At 38.4% G+C, this 17836-nt stretch overlaps 2 protein-coding genes and 1 non-coding gene across 6 annotated transcripts; 2 read left to right on the forward strand and 1 right to left on the reverse strand.

The window, feature by feature from the left end:
- Window positions 1–2681: 2681 nt before the first annotated feature.
- Window positions 2682–2788, forward strand: LOC136207696 (small nucleolar RNA R71). Its single transcript, XR_010676825.1, has one exon. It is a non-coding gene; the product is annotated as a small nucleolar RNA R71 (small nucleolar RNA).
- Window positions 2789–9069: 6281 nt separating this feature from the next.
- LOC136205594 (uncharacterized) lies at window positions 9070–14415 on the forward strand. 2 transcript variants are annotated; one of them, XM_065996250.1, is made up of 13 exons: window positions 9070–9542; window positions 10488–10532; window positions 10619–10681; window positions 10804–10866; window positions 10997–11059; window positions 11205–11267; window positions 11399–11461; window positions 11630–11692; window positions 12197–12259; window positions 12883–12942; window positions 13140–13280; window positions 13444–13539; window positions 13750–14415. In XM_065996250.1, the coding sequence occupies exons 1-13, from the start codon at window positions 9321–9323 to the stop codon at window positions 14110–14112; spliced, it is 1368 nt and encodes a 455-aa protein (XP_065852322.1). In that variant the 5' UTR covers window positions 9070–9320; the 3' UTR covers window positions 14113–14415. The 2 variants fall into 2 exon arrangements, with proteins under 2 accessions (XP_065852322.1, XP_065852323.1); XM_065996251.1 differs by lacking the exon at window positions 12197–12259.
- Window positions 14416–14478: 63 nt separating this feature from the next.
- On the reverse strand, window positions 14479–17458 carry LOC136205592 (probable inactive receptor kinase At3g08680). Of its 3 annotated transcripts, none has more exons than XM_065996249.1 (3): window positions 17241–17458; window positions 15430–16953; window positions 14479–15349 (listed from the first exon to the last, which is right to left on the reverse strand). In XM_065996249.1, exons 2-3 carry the CDS (start codon window positions 16733–16735, stop codon window positions 14739–14741), a joined length of 1917 nt encoding a protein of 638 aa, XP_065852321.1. In that variant the 5' UTR covers window positions 16736–16953; window positions 17241–17458; the 3' UTR covers window positions 14479–14738. The 3 variants fall into 3 exon arrangements, with proteins under 3 accessions (XP_065852321.1, XP_065852320.1, XP_065852319.1); XM_065996248.1 differs by having other exon boundaries at window positions 15430–16774; window positions 16986–17458; XM_065996247.1 differs by having other exon boundaries at window positions 15430–17458.
- Between the last annotated feature and the right edge of the window lie 378 nt (window positions 17459–17836).

Consider the following 17836-nt stretch of genomic DNA (forward strand, 5'->3'; position numbering starts at 1 on the left):
TTGGCCACGATTGAGACCAACCTTATCACAATCGAGGTATGAAAGGTAAGAAAATTAAGTACCGTTTACTTTTGGCCACGATTGCGACCACCCTTATCACAATCGAGGTATGGAAGGAACGTTTAAACAAAAATTAAGCGTGTTTAAGTTTAAAGTAACGATTGCATCCACCCATGGCATGGTCGGTGCCTCTTAAGCGAACACTAAGCAATAAAATACGTATAAGGTTACGATCAAGACCACCCTTATATCGGGCGTAACCAAGCAAATAAGATTAACCCAAGTACTTACTCATTTAATATATTTCATATTAGTTTAGGTTTGGGAAAGGAAATTTTGTGCTTTGAAATGCCTTGAGACGAAAGACTCAATAACATGCGTGCTTATATTGTCCCGAATACTTCAGTTTTAAAATAAAGATACAAGACGAATTCATTAGTATTTACATCAGTTTTGCTTCGAATTCATACTATTTATATCTGTTTAGAATACTTTTACTTTCGAATATGTTTCTTTCTTGCAAGATACCTAAATATTTGGTAAAATCCAAATAGGAACGAAAAGAGGTTAAAAACAGAATAAAAACCCTACAAAAGGAGTCGAAGACGACAAAGATCAAATACACCAAAGCGAGGACGAGGACGAAGTCAAAGACAACGGAAATTACTCCATGTCGCGACCGCGGATCTCCATTCTCGGTCGCGACATGCGTCGCCAGCTTCTCCCCTTGACATTTCGAAGGCTAAAATATTTGCTCCCCCATTCTCGGCCGAGAATTTACATTCTCGGTAAGTTCAGAAATTCCTGGAGAGCCATTCATACACATTCGTTTTCGATGAAACGCGTTCGTTCGGGTGGATAGAAACGTCTCTTCACAGAGGATACGACCCTTCGCAACGGACACGACACTTCAATCATAACTCTTCAACATCTATAAATAAAGAGTTGATTGAGAGTTGAAAAATAATGAGAGAGTTAGATTTTAAGATTAGTGCAAGAGTTATGCAGAAACTCTGACTCAGAAATGAGTCAGAGATTAGAAGTCCGATTCTATAAAAAGCAATATGATGTACACACATTATTTATCAAATAATTACAAACACATCAAAGTTTAGATTTGTTCATATTAGTTTACATTTTGGTAGTAGCCGACCGTATTTCTATTACGAAGTTACAGCGAGAAGATTTAGTAGAGGATCCGCCCCGGAGTCTGACAAACTCTAACGAAACCCAATGAAAGGATTGACAATCTGTTCACTTGCAAGCCATCGAAAGTTTTCATGCTTCTTGTTCTCTGTAAACTTGTATCAAATTCATATTTCATCTAATAAAGTTCATTCTATTCGATAGATTTTTATGTAGCACTTTGGTAAATGGTCCGAAGTGAGTTCTGGTGTTTTCATTAAAACGTAGTTGAATTCAAAATCTTTACAAGGAAACTTTGTTGAACACTTAGGCAAATTGATATCATCAGTAGAGTATCAATTTGGTTAAGGTAGCAATCTAACCCAACCGTAGGAGGATTGACTGCAGTTCAAAGCCTTAAAATTAGAGGAATCGACGCTTATTTCATTGTTATAATTTATACAAAGTTTAAAGTTGTTTTCTTTGCTTAATGCAAACAAATACATTTGTTACTTTTCTAAAGAACTAAACATTTCTGTTTTGTAAATTTATCCCTAAATCAGAAGTGATTTCTAACATTTGTTATACTCTAATCTAATTCTTATTCTAGCAATTTCAAAACCAAATCCAATTAAACGATTTTCCATATTATAAACCTTAAAAGTAAATTTAACTGATTCAAAATAAGTTTTCGTTAAAAAGCGTTCCCTGTGGGTTCGATATCTTTTATTACTACAAGCGTATACCGTGCACTTGCGGAAATCGCTCAACAGGAATCAAAGGAGGATTAATTTCTTTACCAGAGCGTAGAGTGATTGCCATGACATCTCCTTTAGGATTTGGTTCGATATTACTCGGCATCACTCCTTTTCCTTTTGATGATGAAGCAGCCAGTTGATGAACTTGTGTCTCCAAATTTTTGATTGAAGCTTGTGTCTGCTTCATAAATTGCATCATCATGGTCTTCATGTCCTGTTCTACATCCTCCTTGGGTGGAACAGGCTGTTTGTAGTGCTGTTGAGGCTGCCTCTAGTAGTGTCCTCCTTGCTGCTGCTGGTATCTAGGTTGCTCCTGCTGGTTTGGCTGTCCAGTCCATCCGAAATTTGGATGATTTCTTGTAGTTGGGTTGTATGTATTGGAGTAAGGATTTGGTGGGTTTCTTTGATTGTATCCAGCATAGTCACATTGCTCCTGCTCACCTTTTCCTTGCTTGACTCCAGGGCAGTTGATGTTAAAATGAGGTCCTCCACAAAAATCACAGACATCATTAAATGGTGGTTCACTATGAATAGATGAGACGTTGATCTTGCTGATCTGCCTGGAAAGCTGTTCCACTTGGGTTGTCAGCTTTGAAACCATATCACCCATCTGCCGTTCTTTTTCCTTCACTCCTAGATGAATGCCAATTATAACTTGTGCTTACCACTTTTTCAATCAGATCGTACAAGGCTTGCGGTTCAAGATCCTCTGGGTTACCATTCGCAATGGATTCAATCTGGATTTTATAAGTGTTGGTGACTCCATTGTAAAAATTATGTACTTGCATCCACATGGGGATGCCATGATTTGGTACCCTCCTTAACAGCTCTTTGTACCTTTCCCATGCCTCGGCCAAGGATTCATCCTCTTCTTGCACGAAACAGGACACCTCATTTCTGAGTTTGATGGCCTGTCTAGGTGGAAAGTATTTCATTAGAAAAGCACTGGCCATTTCTTCCCACGTGGTTATGGTCCCTGGATGTAGGTTCTTTAGCCAGTTCTTTGCTTTATCACATCATCGGAGACTCCTCGGTTTGATCTGAAGGTGTTGCACATCGTAATGAACTCCTGGATATGCCCATTTGGATCTTCCGACTGGTATCCATTGAATTGCACCGCTGCTTGCAACATTTGTATCATGGATGCTTTTACTTCAAACATGTTGTTCCCTTCGTTAGGCAGCACGATACATGACGAGTGTCCTTCTGTGGTAGGTCTGGAGTAATCTCTGATTCTCATGACTGGTGGATTATTGTTCTCTCCTTCTCCTTCGGGAGGTGGTTGGACTGGTTGTTCTGGTGGTACTCTTCCAGCCATCCTTCTTTCTCTTTGTCTTGCTCGTCGAGCTCCCGCTTGCTTTTGTCTACATGTTCTCTCTAACTCAAGATCGATAGGAAAATTTGGTGGTCCAGCTCTGCGCATAGATAGTATGAGAACTACTTCTGGCTGCACCACTTAGCAAACAGATTAAAAACACATTGTTTCACAGAAATTTTCAGATAAACTTTGTTGCTTTCAATCCCCGGTAACGGCGCCAAAAACTTGTTGTCCTCTGAACAGACTCTAGCAAGTGCACTAGATACAAGTAATAAAGTGATAAATAGAGTATCGTCTCCACATGGATTGATGACCAAATTTTACTAGAAGAACCTTATAGAACAGGGTGTTCGTGGTGTGTAAATTCTTTATATTGAGAAGTATTGTGAAATGGTATCAAAGTCAATTATTCAACTTATGAAAAAGAGTATTTAATAATGATAAAAGGTAGAACAGGCTAGGCACAGCGGAACATGTTACTTTTAGTCTCTAAACATCATATTTATTCATGAATGCCGTAAAGTGAAGTCAAGGTTTCTGCTTTAATGCTCACTTAAGTCAACTCTCGTGTGTTCTTAAGATTCTAAGACATACTACAACTGTAAGCGTCCCTAAGGTTGGTTCTTTCTTGCATTACGATCGAAACAACATTTCAATAAAGAAAACCCTTGATACAACCTCCTAACATTCCTGCTTCGGGGTTGGACGTTTGATAAAAAGTTCCGTGAAGATGAAAGCAGTTCCCTATCATTCATCTAACACTAATATACATGCATACATCAATAGAGTGAACGCTTTATCAAACACATCATAATGTATCAACATTCATTCATAAATAAGAAAATAGAAGACTTACATAATAGGCCCTAACTGGTCGAACCAGTTCAAAACGACTACTCACTCATACTACCGAGTGAACAGTATGCATTGTATCTATAGGACTCCATCAATGGAGTCATAATCTTCTTAGAGAGCTTCTGTCTCTACAAAAACTTCTATCTTCTGTTCTCTCCAAAGGTACCTTTCCTTTCCCTCCACTACGTCTATAAAAATAGGAGGAAAAAAGCAATCGGTACAAAAGTATTTAATAAAATATTACAAAACAAAATAGATTGTTCAACTGATCCTGGATTACTAGAAGTGGTTAAGATATTTTGACCCTTGAACACTCTTGTCATCTTGTTACTTTAGCCGCTCTTTCCTGTCGCTCCTTCATGCCGCTCCTGCTGCTTGTCACATCGCTATCCGTCATCAGACACACAACGTTTAACCGCTGGATCAAAGGTTGCCCATCTCCTCATGGTTTCTGCAAAACAGGCTGCTTACAGTCTGTTCGACTTAATCTTTTCAAATCTGCATAAAAACACTTATAAGTCCTTCTTTTAAGTAACATTACTCCTAAAACACCCTTAATTCATCACAAATAGTATGTTTAATTGTAGTCATTTTCATGCCTAACATGGTGCCCTCCCCCTCTTTGATCACTCATAACTGCAATATCATTAAAATCCCCGGCAACGAACCAGGCCTCCACCATACTCGTACTCAAAGAAAACAAAGCCTCCCAAAGACGTTTACGATTGACCAGAATAGGATCCACATACACAATAGTGATAAAGAGGGGTTTATTACCAGGGAAAGTAACCTTACTATGAATAAATTGCTTATCAATAATAACGATATCAATCTGAACCAGATTAGGTTTCCAAAATAACCAAATACCACCAGCTCGGCCACTAGCCTCAGACCTGACACAATTCCAACTTCTAAATAATTTAACCACCTCATCAGCTTTAGCTCCACTTATCTTAGTTTCCAGTAAAGCAAAACACGACGGGTTGAACTGTTTAATCAGATCCTTAACATGGATACGGGTCGCCTTGCTTGCCGCTCTTCTAACATTCCATACAAACAAATCCATTAACAGAGGACATCAAACACAGACCCCGTTCACCTAAACCAGATATTTGTTAGGGGCTCCTACGAGCCTAGAAGAGGTGCCCGCGACCCCCCTTTTTTCCATGAAACCAAAAGAAGTTTGGCTAGTCTTATGACTACCCTTAAGTTTCTTCATCTTCATCTTATTAACCCCCATGGTATTCCCATTTCTGGTCTCAATACTGGGTTTAGAAAAACTAACCTCTTTATTTGACTCTGAAACTTGAGGAACTTGATCCTGAGGGAAATTCTAGGAGACTTCTTTGGATTCAAAAAGAGGGTTGACGATTTCCACTTTATTTTCAGCTGGATCTGCAGGTTCTAAGTCCGACATCTCTGATAGGGGTCAAAAACCATTATCTTTGGGTACGGTTTTAGGACGGTTTTTAGTGTTATTTCATGAATAAGCGAGCAATTCTCGCATTTATATGCTTTTGTGTGAGTTAGTTAGGAATTGGAAATGTTTTATTAACTTTTCGTTGTTTAGGCTCGTTTTCTGATCATTTTAGGCAAATAAGGCCAAAATGGCATGTATGTTATAATTCCGTTATTTTTTATAGCTAATTGATCCGCCAAAAGTCGCACCAAACGGAGCGTTTGCTCAAAATGAGCGATTGGCGGTAGACCTGGCAATTATCGTGTTCGTGTCGTGTCATTTCGGGTTCGTGTCAAAAAGAGTAAACCCAAACCCAACCCAAAAACTTTCGTGTCAAAGTCGTGTTAACCTGTTCGGGTTAGTGTCGATTTCGTGTCGTGTTTTCGGGTTACATGTAATTTTGTTATGCATATATATTAATAATAACTCTTAAAAATATAAGAAGATATGGTACTGTTTTTAAACATTTTATATCATTTTTAGATTAGTATATTAACAATAATTATTGAAAAGTTCGATAATATCATGTTAGAGGGTCATGTAATGTGTTTATAACAATTTAGGAAATTCAAATCAATATTTGCAATTAATAATTATGATTTTATTATCTTTATTAATAAAGTGACATAAAAAAACACTAGAGAATATAACAATAATTTTCAATATCCGTGTCATTTCGTGTCGTTTTCGGGTTCACTTATCAACACTAACCCAACCCAAAAATTAGCGTGTCAGTTTCGTGTCAACCCAAAAATGACCTATTACCTATTTAGCTCAACACTAACACTAAAAATCCGTGTCGTGTTCGTGTCGTGTAATCGGGTCGTGTGTCATTTTGCCACCTCTAATTGGCGGGTCAATTTAGCCTTGAGACTAATGCTATTTGGAGTTTTCGTGCATGCGCAGGGATAAGTTCGGGCGAAAATTACATCATGGGACATCGAGCGACAGTGCAGGGCAAAACCACTCGTCGGACTGGCCTTTTTAGGCCAGCTCGGGCGAGCTGGCCAGGCCAGCTCGCCGAGCTGGCCCTGCAGGGCCAGCTCGCCGAGCAGTGCACCCTGCTCGGCGATCTGACCTGCGGGAATTGGAAAAGCCCCAAAATCTAGTAGGCACATATTGTGAGCTGAATCTGACCTAGTCAGAGCCTAGGAGATTGATGACCTCTTAGTTGATTAAGCCCAAATTGCTGAGCCTTAGACCTAGTTTCGGCCTTACAAAGGAATCACGCACTAGGAACTTCAGGAGGGTAAGTAGGGTTAATCGCCTTGAATACAAGTGACTTAGATTAGGTTTTTAATCAATAGACCTAATAACCTAACTTCATTATTATCGTTCATACCATGTTCCTTCGGGTAATTGCATTAGTGAAAGATCACCTAGGAGTAGTATAACTTAACTAGGAGTAGTTTAACTTAATTAGGCGTAGAATAACGTAATTAGAATTAGATAACTTAGCTAGGAGTAGCGTAATTCAACCCAGGAGTAGATTAACTTAAACAAACAAACTCAAAACCCACAAAGCCTAGATAACACCTGAGACCAAGTAGCTCGATACTTGTGGTAAATAAGTCCTATGGATTCGATACCTGGACTTTCCAGATTTATTACTTGATAACGACGGGGTACACTTATCCCTTAGTGAGTCTTCTTAACGGAAGGCGCATCAATATCCAACTCTGATTGATCATCAGTAGGTTCAGGGTCTTGATCCCCATCAACAGGAAGAACCCCAAATCTGGAACCAGAACATACCTCCAAAGGGAGGTTTGACTCCACTCCTTTTTTAGAACCAGCCAACTCTTTACTACCATGACCATCCTGGAGTAGGACCTGTTTATTATTAATGTCAGGAGGAAGATTATAGGCAACATAAGCACAAGTCCTTCTTCTTCCAAAACGTTTCGCAACCATCCAGGGCCGGAAACTCCTCCCATCTCTTTAGATGCCCTCCTCCATGGCAATGACAGTTTCAACAACATTCTCATTGACCATCCTCTTCTTAGGACAACCTTCATAAGTATGTCCAAATATCCCACATTCGTAGCAGATATTATGGATCCCTTCATACTCAATAAAATAAACTGTATGCTGCAAACAATATTTAAATAGAAGAGGTTTAGCTAGGTCAATGTCTATACAAACCTTAGCAAACTTGCCTCTTTCAGCTCCAATGGTAGTTTTATCCACATGGTGGACTCTATCCACAAGTCCAGCAATTTTCTTTAGAAAAGTTTCATTATAATACTCAGTTGGGAGACCCGGAAATCTCACCCAAGTCAGAATCCTATTCACTGAACAATCCCTAGGGTTAAAATTCGGGACCCAAGGCCTTAAGGCCAGAATATGATTAGATATAATATATGGACCCCCATTAATCACAGCTTGATAATCTTCAGCCTGTGTAAATTTAATCACATAATAATCATTCTCTAAATCAGTAATACTGACTTTTCATTTTTTCGCCCATTGAGCACGGATTGTCTGAGCAAAATAATTAAACCCAATTTTTTTTCCTTAGGACAGTTACAACTAGAGATAACTTCCATTTAGAGCGCAATGACCGTTTATCAGCCGATGTCAAACGAATCACCAGACACAACGGATCATCTTGATCCTCATCCTCCACATATGAATCAGACAGAATTTCCTCTAAGTCCTCTTCCCCCATTTCTTCGTGAAGGGATGAGTCTTCCTCCACAACCCCCATTACAGTATCCTTCCAAGACAGTTTAGTAAAACCCGGGTGCAAGGAGGAATTAAATGCCTCCGAAAGAGCACCCATGGCATCCTCTTGACTGTTCCCCAAAATCCCCGCAACCTTCACCCTCATCTCTGACCCACGCGGGTCCACCGACACACCACCGGCTAGGTCCACCGGTCCGGCCTCGCACCCTTCCCCTTCCCTAGATCTAACAGATCCGCCCCCTACTTCAAATCTGCCCAAAACAGCAACGTCGCCCATCCCCTCACCAATCTTTGTCGGCAACATCCCTACCACCACAGACCCCCCGCCCATCACTCCCTCCCACCCATCGGAACCGGCCGACGCCGCCGTTAGGCGCGGACCGTCGACCGATCGCGGAGACACAGATCGTCGCAGATCACCATCGCACCTCCCTCTTTCCAGAACCCCCGAACCATCCTCCTCCTCCCTAGCGTCGCGCGCCCCACCCATCGCCAACCCCGCCCGTGCCGACGCCGCCTGCGTCGGCCCTCCACCAGACCGCGACCGGTCCCTGCTCTTCATCCGATCACAAACCCTCAATCGATGGAAAACGTACGACCGAGAGAGAGAGAGAAAAGAGAGTGTTATATTTAATTGTTATGTTATATATAAAAATCAATTATTTTCAACTTTTATGATAAAAATGATTTTATTAAAACAAGAATAAAAATTTAGTAACTTTATTAAATAAAATAAAGTAGAATGGACTATTTTTTAAGCTAAAATGAAATTTCAATCTCAACGGGTGCAATTAACCCACTAAATATAAGGCTAAATTTGGCCATTTTTTAAGCAATTGGTCCATTTCAAGCAATATCGCAAAAATACCATACCATTTGCGCTATTTATTTTTATGAAAAAAAGGAAAGTTTTTTTTTTTCTTTTTTGATGGAAATGAAAAAGAAAGAAAGTTGAATGCGCACATTAGGGTTCGATTCAGATCTCAAATGTATTATTAAATTTGTTTGCAGGCGAAGAAGTTTAGATATAATATTTCGGTGAGGGTGAGAATAATTTGTTAAATTTTTTTTTTCTGGATTTTGTTCAATTGGAGAGATATATATCTCCGACTAATAAATGGAGGACTTCGATAAGAAGAAGAGGAGGAACAAGAAAAAGAAAAATAAGCAGACTAAAACGACAGAAGATCTCGCTGTTGGTGCGGATCAGAACGGTGCAACTAATGGTAATAATGAGCACAGCCAAGCTATTAGCCTCGCTACGGAGGCTCCAAATGGGGCTCCCCAAAATGCTGTTGTGGTTGATTTTGATAGGCATGAGGACAATGGAACAGATATTGTAAGTTTTTATTCAACTGACTTGTGTTTCTTCATGTTGACCGCTGAATGATTTCGTTTTTTTTATGTAATATGTATTTGTATTTGTTTTTGGGGTTACTGCAGAAACCTATTCTAGCATGTCAAACGGTCTATATGAATCTCATATTCTATTCTAGCTAAAGAATAAGCCAGTACTAAGAAGAAAAACGAGATGTTGTCACATTGTCATTTCGGATCAGAATCCATATAACAATGTAATGCACATAAATATACATTGCAGATGGACTCTGAAGTTATAACTATTTGTTTTGGGTCAAATTTTGATTGATAGAATGTAGCATAAGCCTTTTATAGTGTTTCTTTGTATTAGAAAGGACCGCTGGTTGATCCATTTTAATGTACCTGGGAAAGAAATTGAAGGGCTTACAAGGGAAGTGCTTATTTCTATTGTACAACCTGAGTATTTCATCCAGTTGTAGCAATATGCTTATATGCAGTGTGCTTTAGACATTTTATATCTACTGTATGGTATGGTTAACAATTTACCTTGTGTAATAGGTTTTTTCTTGCAATATGTGTTTTAGGCAAGTATGGTGGGAGCATAACGAGACTTCCATAACATAATATAAATCCCACTTGAAATAAACTAACTTTAGTAACCGCTGTAAGCTATTGAAATTCCAAGCAGGTATTACGAATATACATTATATATGACATTCTAGTGGCGTGCAGCTTCTCTTAACATTTCAGATTCTCTAGAAGTTGTGAACTTTGGCTTTTAATTGCATATTTAAGGTTCATGCATTTCATCCTTATTTGATGTGAAAGACTCAAAGACATGTTACAGCCTAAACGCCCATTTTCAACTTTATAGTCGTCTCTTTCTTCCTTTCTTCCGCCTTCTTGCCATTTGTATTCCCAGAAATAATTATGTTGTAAATAATTTCAAAATTATGTTTCACAGTCCGTCTTAACTGAAGCAGAGAAAGAACAGTGGCTGCAAAGAGAGGTGACTCATTTGAGTTATCAATTTATTTGTTCCTGTCTTCTCTCCTCTCTTGGCATTGAGAAAGAAATAATGCTTTGTTTCTGCAGGCCATATTAAAAGGAACAATAAGACAATTGCAACTTGATAATGATTCACGTGCACAGATTGAGGTATAATTTAATATAACTGTGGGAATAGACTCAACAATTTAATTGCAATTATATAATTACTGGATATTAAATAGTTTCTCTTCCTGTGGGGCACATGGTAACTCATTGCAATTATCTTACAGGCTATCCTAGAAGAGAAAATCAAACTGCTACAGATGGAAAATGATTCAGTAAGACAGAAACAGGTACCAGCTTAGTCTACTTGAATAAATGAAAGAAAATTTTGATGAAGCTTTTGTGGGGGTAGACAATTCTTTTTCTACTTTCTAATTATGACACAGGGTTTCCTATCTTTCCTTAACCACAATATTGCAGGCTTCATTAGAGGAAATAATCAATAAATTGAGGAATACAAATGATTCAACTTTACAGAAAGAAGTATGGTAAATTTATTCCAATTGTGATGTAGTCTGGAAAATGTTTAAGTTGAAGACTTGGAAAGTTGTCAACAGTTCCTGTCCTTTCCATGTTAATCATGTCCGTGCAATGTTCCTGAGAAGATCAATCTTCTTGTGGTTTGCAGGTTACACTGAAAGAAACAACCACACAATTGAAAAACGAAATTGATTTACACACACAGAGAGAGGTGAGGAAGATTACTTAATTGTTAGAATAGAAAATCAACTTTCAAGCGAACTTTTGGATTTTCTTTTGATGTTGCAACTGCAAATTCTTCATTTTGTTTCTTCTTGGTTCGACTAAAGAGAAAATATGCAGGCTGTTCTAGAGAGGAAAATTGTTCAATTCCAGAGTGAGAAAGAGTTGTGTCTTCAGAAAGAGGTAATTTTCTTTGGGAGAGGTTTTTATGAGCAATTATCTCTTTTAACACTTTAGGTATGTTCTTTGTCGTATCTGCTTTACAGTTGTGTTATTTTACACCAATTGGGCTTCTTAGCACTTGAAAGTGGGACCTGCCTGCATTGATAACTTAAACGTCATTAAATGCAGGCTGGCTTGGAGGAGAAACTTCAGCATTTAGAGAATGAGAAGGCCCTTTTGGGTATAAAAGTGGTAAGGTGTTTTGTGCTTCATTCTCCTCTAATTGAACTCGTAATAGGTACTGCTACATCAGGACATTGCTTGAGATAAATTTCTGTTTATAACTGAAGTTTTGGGTGTGTTTTCAGTTTGGTGGCTAAAGCTTAGTTTGGCAAAATGTAGTTTTGAATTTCTATTTCATGTATAATTTGTTATCATAATCAGAATTACAAATATTCTAGTGAGATTCATCACTAATCCTAGAAATGAATTCAACCAATTTCATCCCAAGCACTCGTGCTCAGGATTCGGAACAACTGAACAAAGGCAAAAAGCATGTCCAAGTAGCAAGCTATGTTGGTAAACCAGAAGTAATCCATCATAATTCTTGAATTTGAACTGTGGTTAGAATAGATTTGAGCAAGTGGATTTTTGTTGGCCAAATTGTCCAAGGATGAAAATCTAGTATATTTCCTTGTGCATAAAGAAAATCTAGTATACTTCTCTAATCTAGTATACTTCTCTAATGTTCCACAGGCAAACTTGGAGGAAAAGATTAAACTTCTAGAGAGTGATAAAGATTCTTTAACCATAACAGATGTAAGAATTATTTGGTTATTTATGAATATTGGTGCAGCCTCCTCCATACTCATCTACCTTGTCTACGTTATAAAGAGACAATGTGGCTTAACACTCAGCATATTCGTAGATATACTATATGTATTCAAACATTGGTTGTTTCACATTTATCTATTAACCCCTTGATGTCTCTTATGGGTTTTGGAGAATTTTATCTTGTGCATCCAAACGATGGTTATTTGGCATTCATAGTTCCAAAAGCAATTCTAAAGTGAGGACCATTTTCTGTTCAGCCCAAGATGGAATGAAGATACATCCACAACATAGAGTAGGCTTAGAATAAACAGATGGGTACATTGATTTTAAATCTACCAAAGATGTCTTATTAATATTATTTTTCCGTTTTCCTTTGAAGATATGGGTGTTGCATGAGATGTGTAACTTTAAGTTGTTTCTGATGGGAAGGAAATCTTTGAGTAGAACAATTTTCATGTGCTGTGGCACTATCTTTATTTTGATTTTCTCTGATCATTTGTGCCAAAATCTTTGTTATTTAACATTTAAAATCATCTGTTTCATTTATATGCAGCTGTTTAAACCTGAAAACATTTGCTTGAATATCTAATTTTGAGAACATTTTTCAGACAGCAGCCAGAGAAACAATTGTCAGCATGAATGTCAATATCACAAGGTTACGGATGCAGGTATAGTGTTTTATTTGCTTTTATAGTTCATATGGCTGGTGCATTTCAAGCTGCCTATCAAATTTCCTGGTATTATGAAGGATGCCAAATTGCCATTAGAATACATTACATTTTCAGTTGGATAGAAAGGGAATAACGATTCTGTGGAACAACTTGAGTTTTTGTTCTAATATAGAAATTAAAACAAAGCCTGGCAGGTGGTGGAGTTGGAAGAATCCAGGAAGAGCCTCATGAAAGAAAATCAACAACTGATGGAAAGCATGTCAGGTCTGCAGTTACAGCTTCAGAACCTAGAGACAAGTATTGCTTCTACAAACACATTAGATGAAATGAAAAAGGTTTGCTTCCTGTATCCATGTTCTCTATTTCTAGAAAGTTACTTTTCATGGTCATGGTATCATAGCATTACTTCTATGGCGTGTTATTATCCTCTACTTGGCAGTTCTGAAAATTTGATCTGTATATGAAAAAAATGATTGTTTGTTTTGTGTCTAATTTTAGCATGCCTCTGAACCCGAGGACAAGGATTCCCAAATTGAAGCAGCTTGTGCTTTGGTTAACAAATTGATCACAGAAAATGCAGAGCTTATTGAGAAGGTGATTAACTGCCTGTTCCTAACCTATCCTATCCATATGTTATCCTGTTTCAGTTTCAAATTATGTATGCTGCTGCTTTAGGGGCAAAACAATATTTTTGTTCCGTGTACTATGCCAATACTTTTGCCCTACTTAAGGTGAGTATTCTTTTGTGCATGCAAGAGACAAAGAAGAGTATATTTGATGTTATCCACCTGCATTGGTTGTCAGGTGAATGAGCTGTATATGCTTGACAGACAAAGGTCAGCAGCTGGGCTTTCTTCTCTTGCAGGCAGTGATGATATGCTTGGAAATGCTGAAATCACCAGTGAAAATCTCTCGGTATCTGAATCTGGTGAATATAAGTTGGAGACTTTGGAAGTTGAAGCTGTTGTTGAAGGTGAGTCTGGAGAAATTGTTCAAATTCCTTTAGATGAAAATCCGCTCCAAGATTTGGAGGTTCAGGCTGGTGAGAATGATGATAAACCTCAGGCTGTGCCACTTTCTGATGCTCCTCTTACTGGGGCACCACTCCGCTTAATTTCATTTTTTGCTAAATATGTTAGCGGGGCGGATTTGGTTAACAAAACTTAAACAGGCTAATATCTGGGTCTGCTTGGAACAGTATTACTAATTCCTTTTTTTCCCCCTTTTACAAGTTGGGTCAGACGTCAGTAGCTGAATTATACTTCTCTCGTTTAGCATACACAGTATTTAAGCTACTTAAATGAAGCATGTACCTGGAGTTTGCATACATTTTTATTACATACAATTACAAGGTTGTTTTGCAGTGGTCCTGCCATAATCTGAAATCTCCTTGAAGCTATGTTCGATAGGATAGAATGTATTTTAACTATGAATTTCTTCTAAATAAAATGAATTAATTATGAATTTTAATTATATCATTTCTTCTTAACTTTTCTTTAATTAAAAGCACTTTTTTTTTTTCAAGCAAGACCTAAATTTCTTGAAGATGGCCCTCAAAGTGAACTCATCCTTGGTTTGAAGATTAGGTTATAATTTGAAGCGCTAAAGGTTCAGCAGGATTGCTGATAATGGAAGAAAATATAGAACTTAAGCTATTTTCTCTTGCGGTAAGTTTACAAATTATGTAAATAAAAGCACAGTGCAGTTGGATGAATTTGAAAGCTAAAAATGCTAAAAAGATCACTTTTGAGGCAAAAACATCCTGTACGTTGCAATAATAATGGAAAAACCAGTTATGGGTTTTGATTGTTTGGTCTCTTGTTCTCTTCCGATGATGTATTGGCTGGCCGGATTTGCTCGATCATCCTAACCACTTCATCCATGGTAGGTCTCACCTCCGGTACTCTTCCTACGCAGGCCATTGCTATTTGTAGCATCAACACCATCTCTTCTTCGATGTCATTGTATCTCAACAGCTCAACATCGAACACCTCAGCGGTCCATTCCTCACGGACAACAGACTGAACCCATCTGGGAAGATCAACAGCATCATCTTGCCCTGTTAACTGGACTGGTGCTTTGCCTGTCAGCATCTCAAGCAGGAGAACCCCGAAACTATAAATGTCGGATTTTTTAGTATACTTTTTCGTCTCAATCACCTCAGGGGCTCGGTAGCCTGCACTTCTAGCTGGAACAGCAGGGTAACTCATGATAGGAGTTAACCCAAAATCCGAAATGCAGCTTCGGAGGTCTTGAGTGATGAGTATGTTAGAGGACTTGATATTGCCATGGATGGATTTCCCTCCACCAGAAGAATGGATATGCGCAATCCCTCTAGCCGTTTCAAGAGAAATCTTTACTCTGGTATCCCAATCTACTGGTGTTCGTCCAAAGTTATTGCTTCCTGCTGTCATTTAGCAATGCAGTTACGAACCAATTTCAGATACAAAACTTTAAAGAATAAGAAGAAAGGGATAATCATACCGTGCAGTAACCTGAAAAAGCTACCGCCTGTTACATAGTTGTAAACGAGGAGTTTCTCGTCCTTGGAGTAGTAATAAGCACAGAGAGGGAGGACATTTGGATGGTGGGTAATTCTTCCTACACCTTCCATTTGCTGCTCAAAGTCTCTTTTCCCTGCCACCACATCTTTTAACCTCTTCACAGCTACTACACTTCCTTCTTCCAAGATAGCCTTATATGTCGTGCCATAAGTTCCTTTCCCCAGTACTTCAGCTGAGGCTCTTAATAAGTCCTCAAGATCAAAATTATTTGAACTTCCTTCAAAGAATACTAACTTGTTCTTCTCTGCATCTTGCACACCACTTCCAAAGTCTTCACTAGGCTTCTCATCCCTTCCTCCTTGCTCTTTTAGTGCACGGTTGTCTCGACTATCTTTTTTCTTCGAATTACGACATACCAATATTGTTGCAAACAAAAGTAATGGCACCAGAGATGCTCCAATTGCTATGGCAATGATGGTCTTGGTGCTTAGTTTCTTCTTCTTGGAACTGTTAGTTGTTTTACGAGCATTGGTTGGTGAGGGCGGCTGGGATCTCGGGGAAGGAGAAGAAGTCGAAGGTGAAGGTGAAGGCGAAGGAGACGGAATAAATATAGAACACTGGTTTAATGGTGTTCCACATAACATATCATTCCCCTCAAAGGAAGAGGAAGGGAAGTTTTGAAGGGAAGATGGAACCGAACCATTGAAGTTGTTGTAGCTCAAGTTCAACTGTTTGAGCTGTGAAGTATAGATTTGAGGGATGGATCCGGTGAGGGAGTTATTCTGGAGGCTAAGAGTAGTAAGGTTGGTTAAAGTTTGAAGGTTTGTGGGAATATTGCCGGTAAAAGAATTGAAGGAAAGGTCAAGGGAGATAAGGTGTTGTGAGAGAGTAGAAGGAATAGTACCAGAGAAGTTGTTATGTTGAAGGTAAACATATTGAAGAGAAGGAAGGCAGAGCAAGTCAGATGGAAGATCTCCAGTGAGGCGGTTGGAGCGAAGACTTAAGGTGATTAGGGAATTTAATTTGCCAAGTGAGTTGGCTGGAATGGGACCGTACAATCCAACAGCGGGGAGGCGGACAGAGAGTACATGAGAGCGACTTCTATCGCATGATATACCAAGCCAAGAAGTGCATAGAGGAGTCGAAGAGTTCCAGTTGAGTTTGAGACTGTGAGGAACAAGATCAGCAAAGTTAAGAAGGGCTTGTTTATCAGAACGTATGTCACAACTAGTTTGAGGCAGGAAGAAGAAAAACACAAGTAACAAAAGGAATGATACTATCTTCATCTATCTTGAATGTAATGTAATAATCTCAGCAACTCTTCCCTGTGAAAACAGAGCATTAATTAGTTACAACAGTCTTCTGGTTTGTAAACTGGTGATCATCCAAGAACATAAACAAATGGCAGGCAGGCAGGCATTCATTGATTATAAAACAAATTCCCCATCTTTACTTGCTCCTACACCAAATGGAAACATCCACCACAATACATACCTGCTTCCAGCTGGAAAAAAAAAAAAACAATATTCAACATACCTAATTTGTAACGACCCCGTGACAATGACAGTACCTGTGCCTGTGCTAAAGAATGAATATCTGGGTAAAAACAAACTGAATCTTACATTGGAAATGAAAAACAACTGGGTTGGTTTCTTTGATCATCTAACTTTCTCTAAGTAATATGTTTTCTTAGTGAAAATTTGCATCATATAATTTTATAGCCCAACTTCCTCAAAAAGAAGTCTGGGTTTTCACATAAATGTAAAAGGAAGAGGAAGAATGAGAGAAAACCTTGGAATGAGATGAATAGGATTAGGAAGTGAGTTTAAGAGAAGGAAGTCTTGAAGAAGACGCACAAGAAAAAGAGTAAAGTAGTTGAAGCTGTTGAAGATTCTTAGAGATACTTTCAATTCTAACGTTCGACTACTGCACCTCTATCCTAAATTATACTCAAATTCAAACCTTCCCCGTCAACCAAAACCAGATCTATATATATATAATTATTTGTGCTTGTGCCTTGCTCATGAGCTAACCAATCCTTGAAAAATGCAGTTTGAGTTATTTACCTGTATATATATATTCTCATACTGAATTTCTTCAATAACTTTTATATTTTTATTTGTTACATTTTCATTCAGACAAACAAAGCCTTCAGATTTGCTTGACTGGATATAGATAGCGTAAAGCATTTCATGTTACAAAATTCTCGCTTGCAACTGCAATTTATAAAAAGAGTCCCGTACTTTTAAACGTGCTCCAATGAATACTCCACTTTTATGAAATGGTGATAACCTACTAATGTTTGACACCACAGCACTTTCGATGACCGTCCCGAACCCGGTTGATGTGGACACATATTTTTTTTTTAATTTTTTTTACTCATTTAA

Source organism: Euphorbia lathyris, chromosome 9, assembly GCF_963576675.1.
Source record: "Euphorbia lathyris chromosome 9, ddEupLath1.1, whole genome shotgun sequence".
Classification (NCBI taxonomy): Eukaryota; Viridiplantae; Streptophyta; class Magnoliopsida; order Malpighiales; family Euphorbiaceae; genus Euphorbia; species Euphorbia lathyris.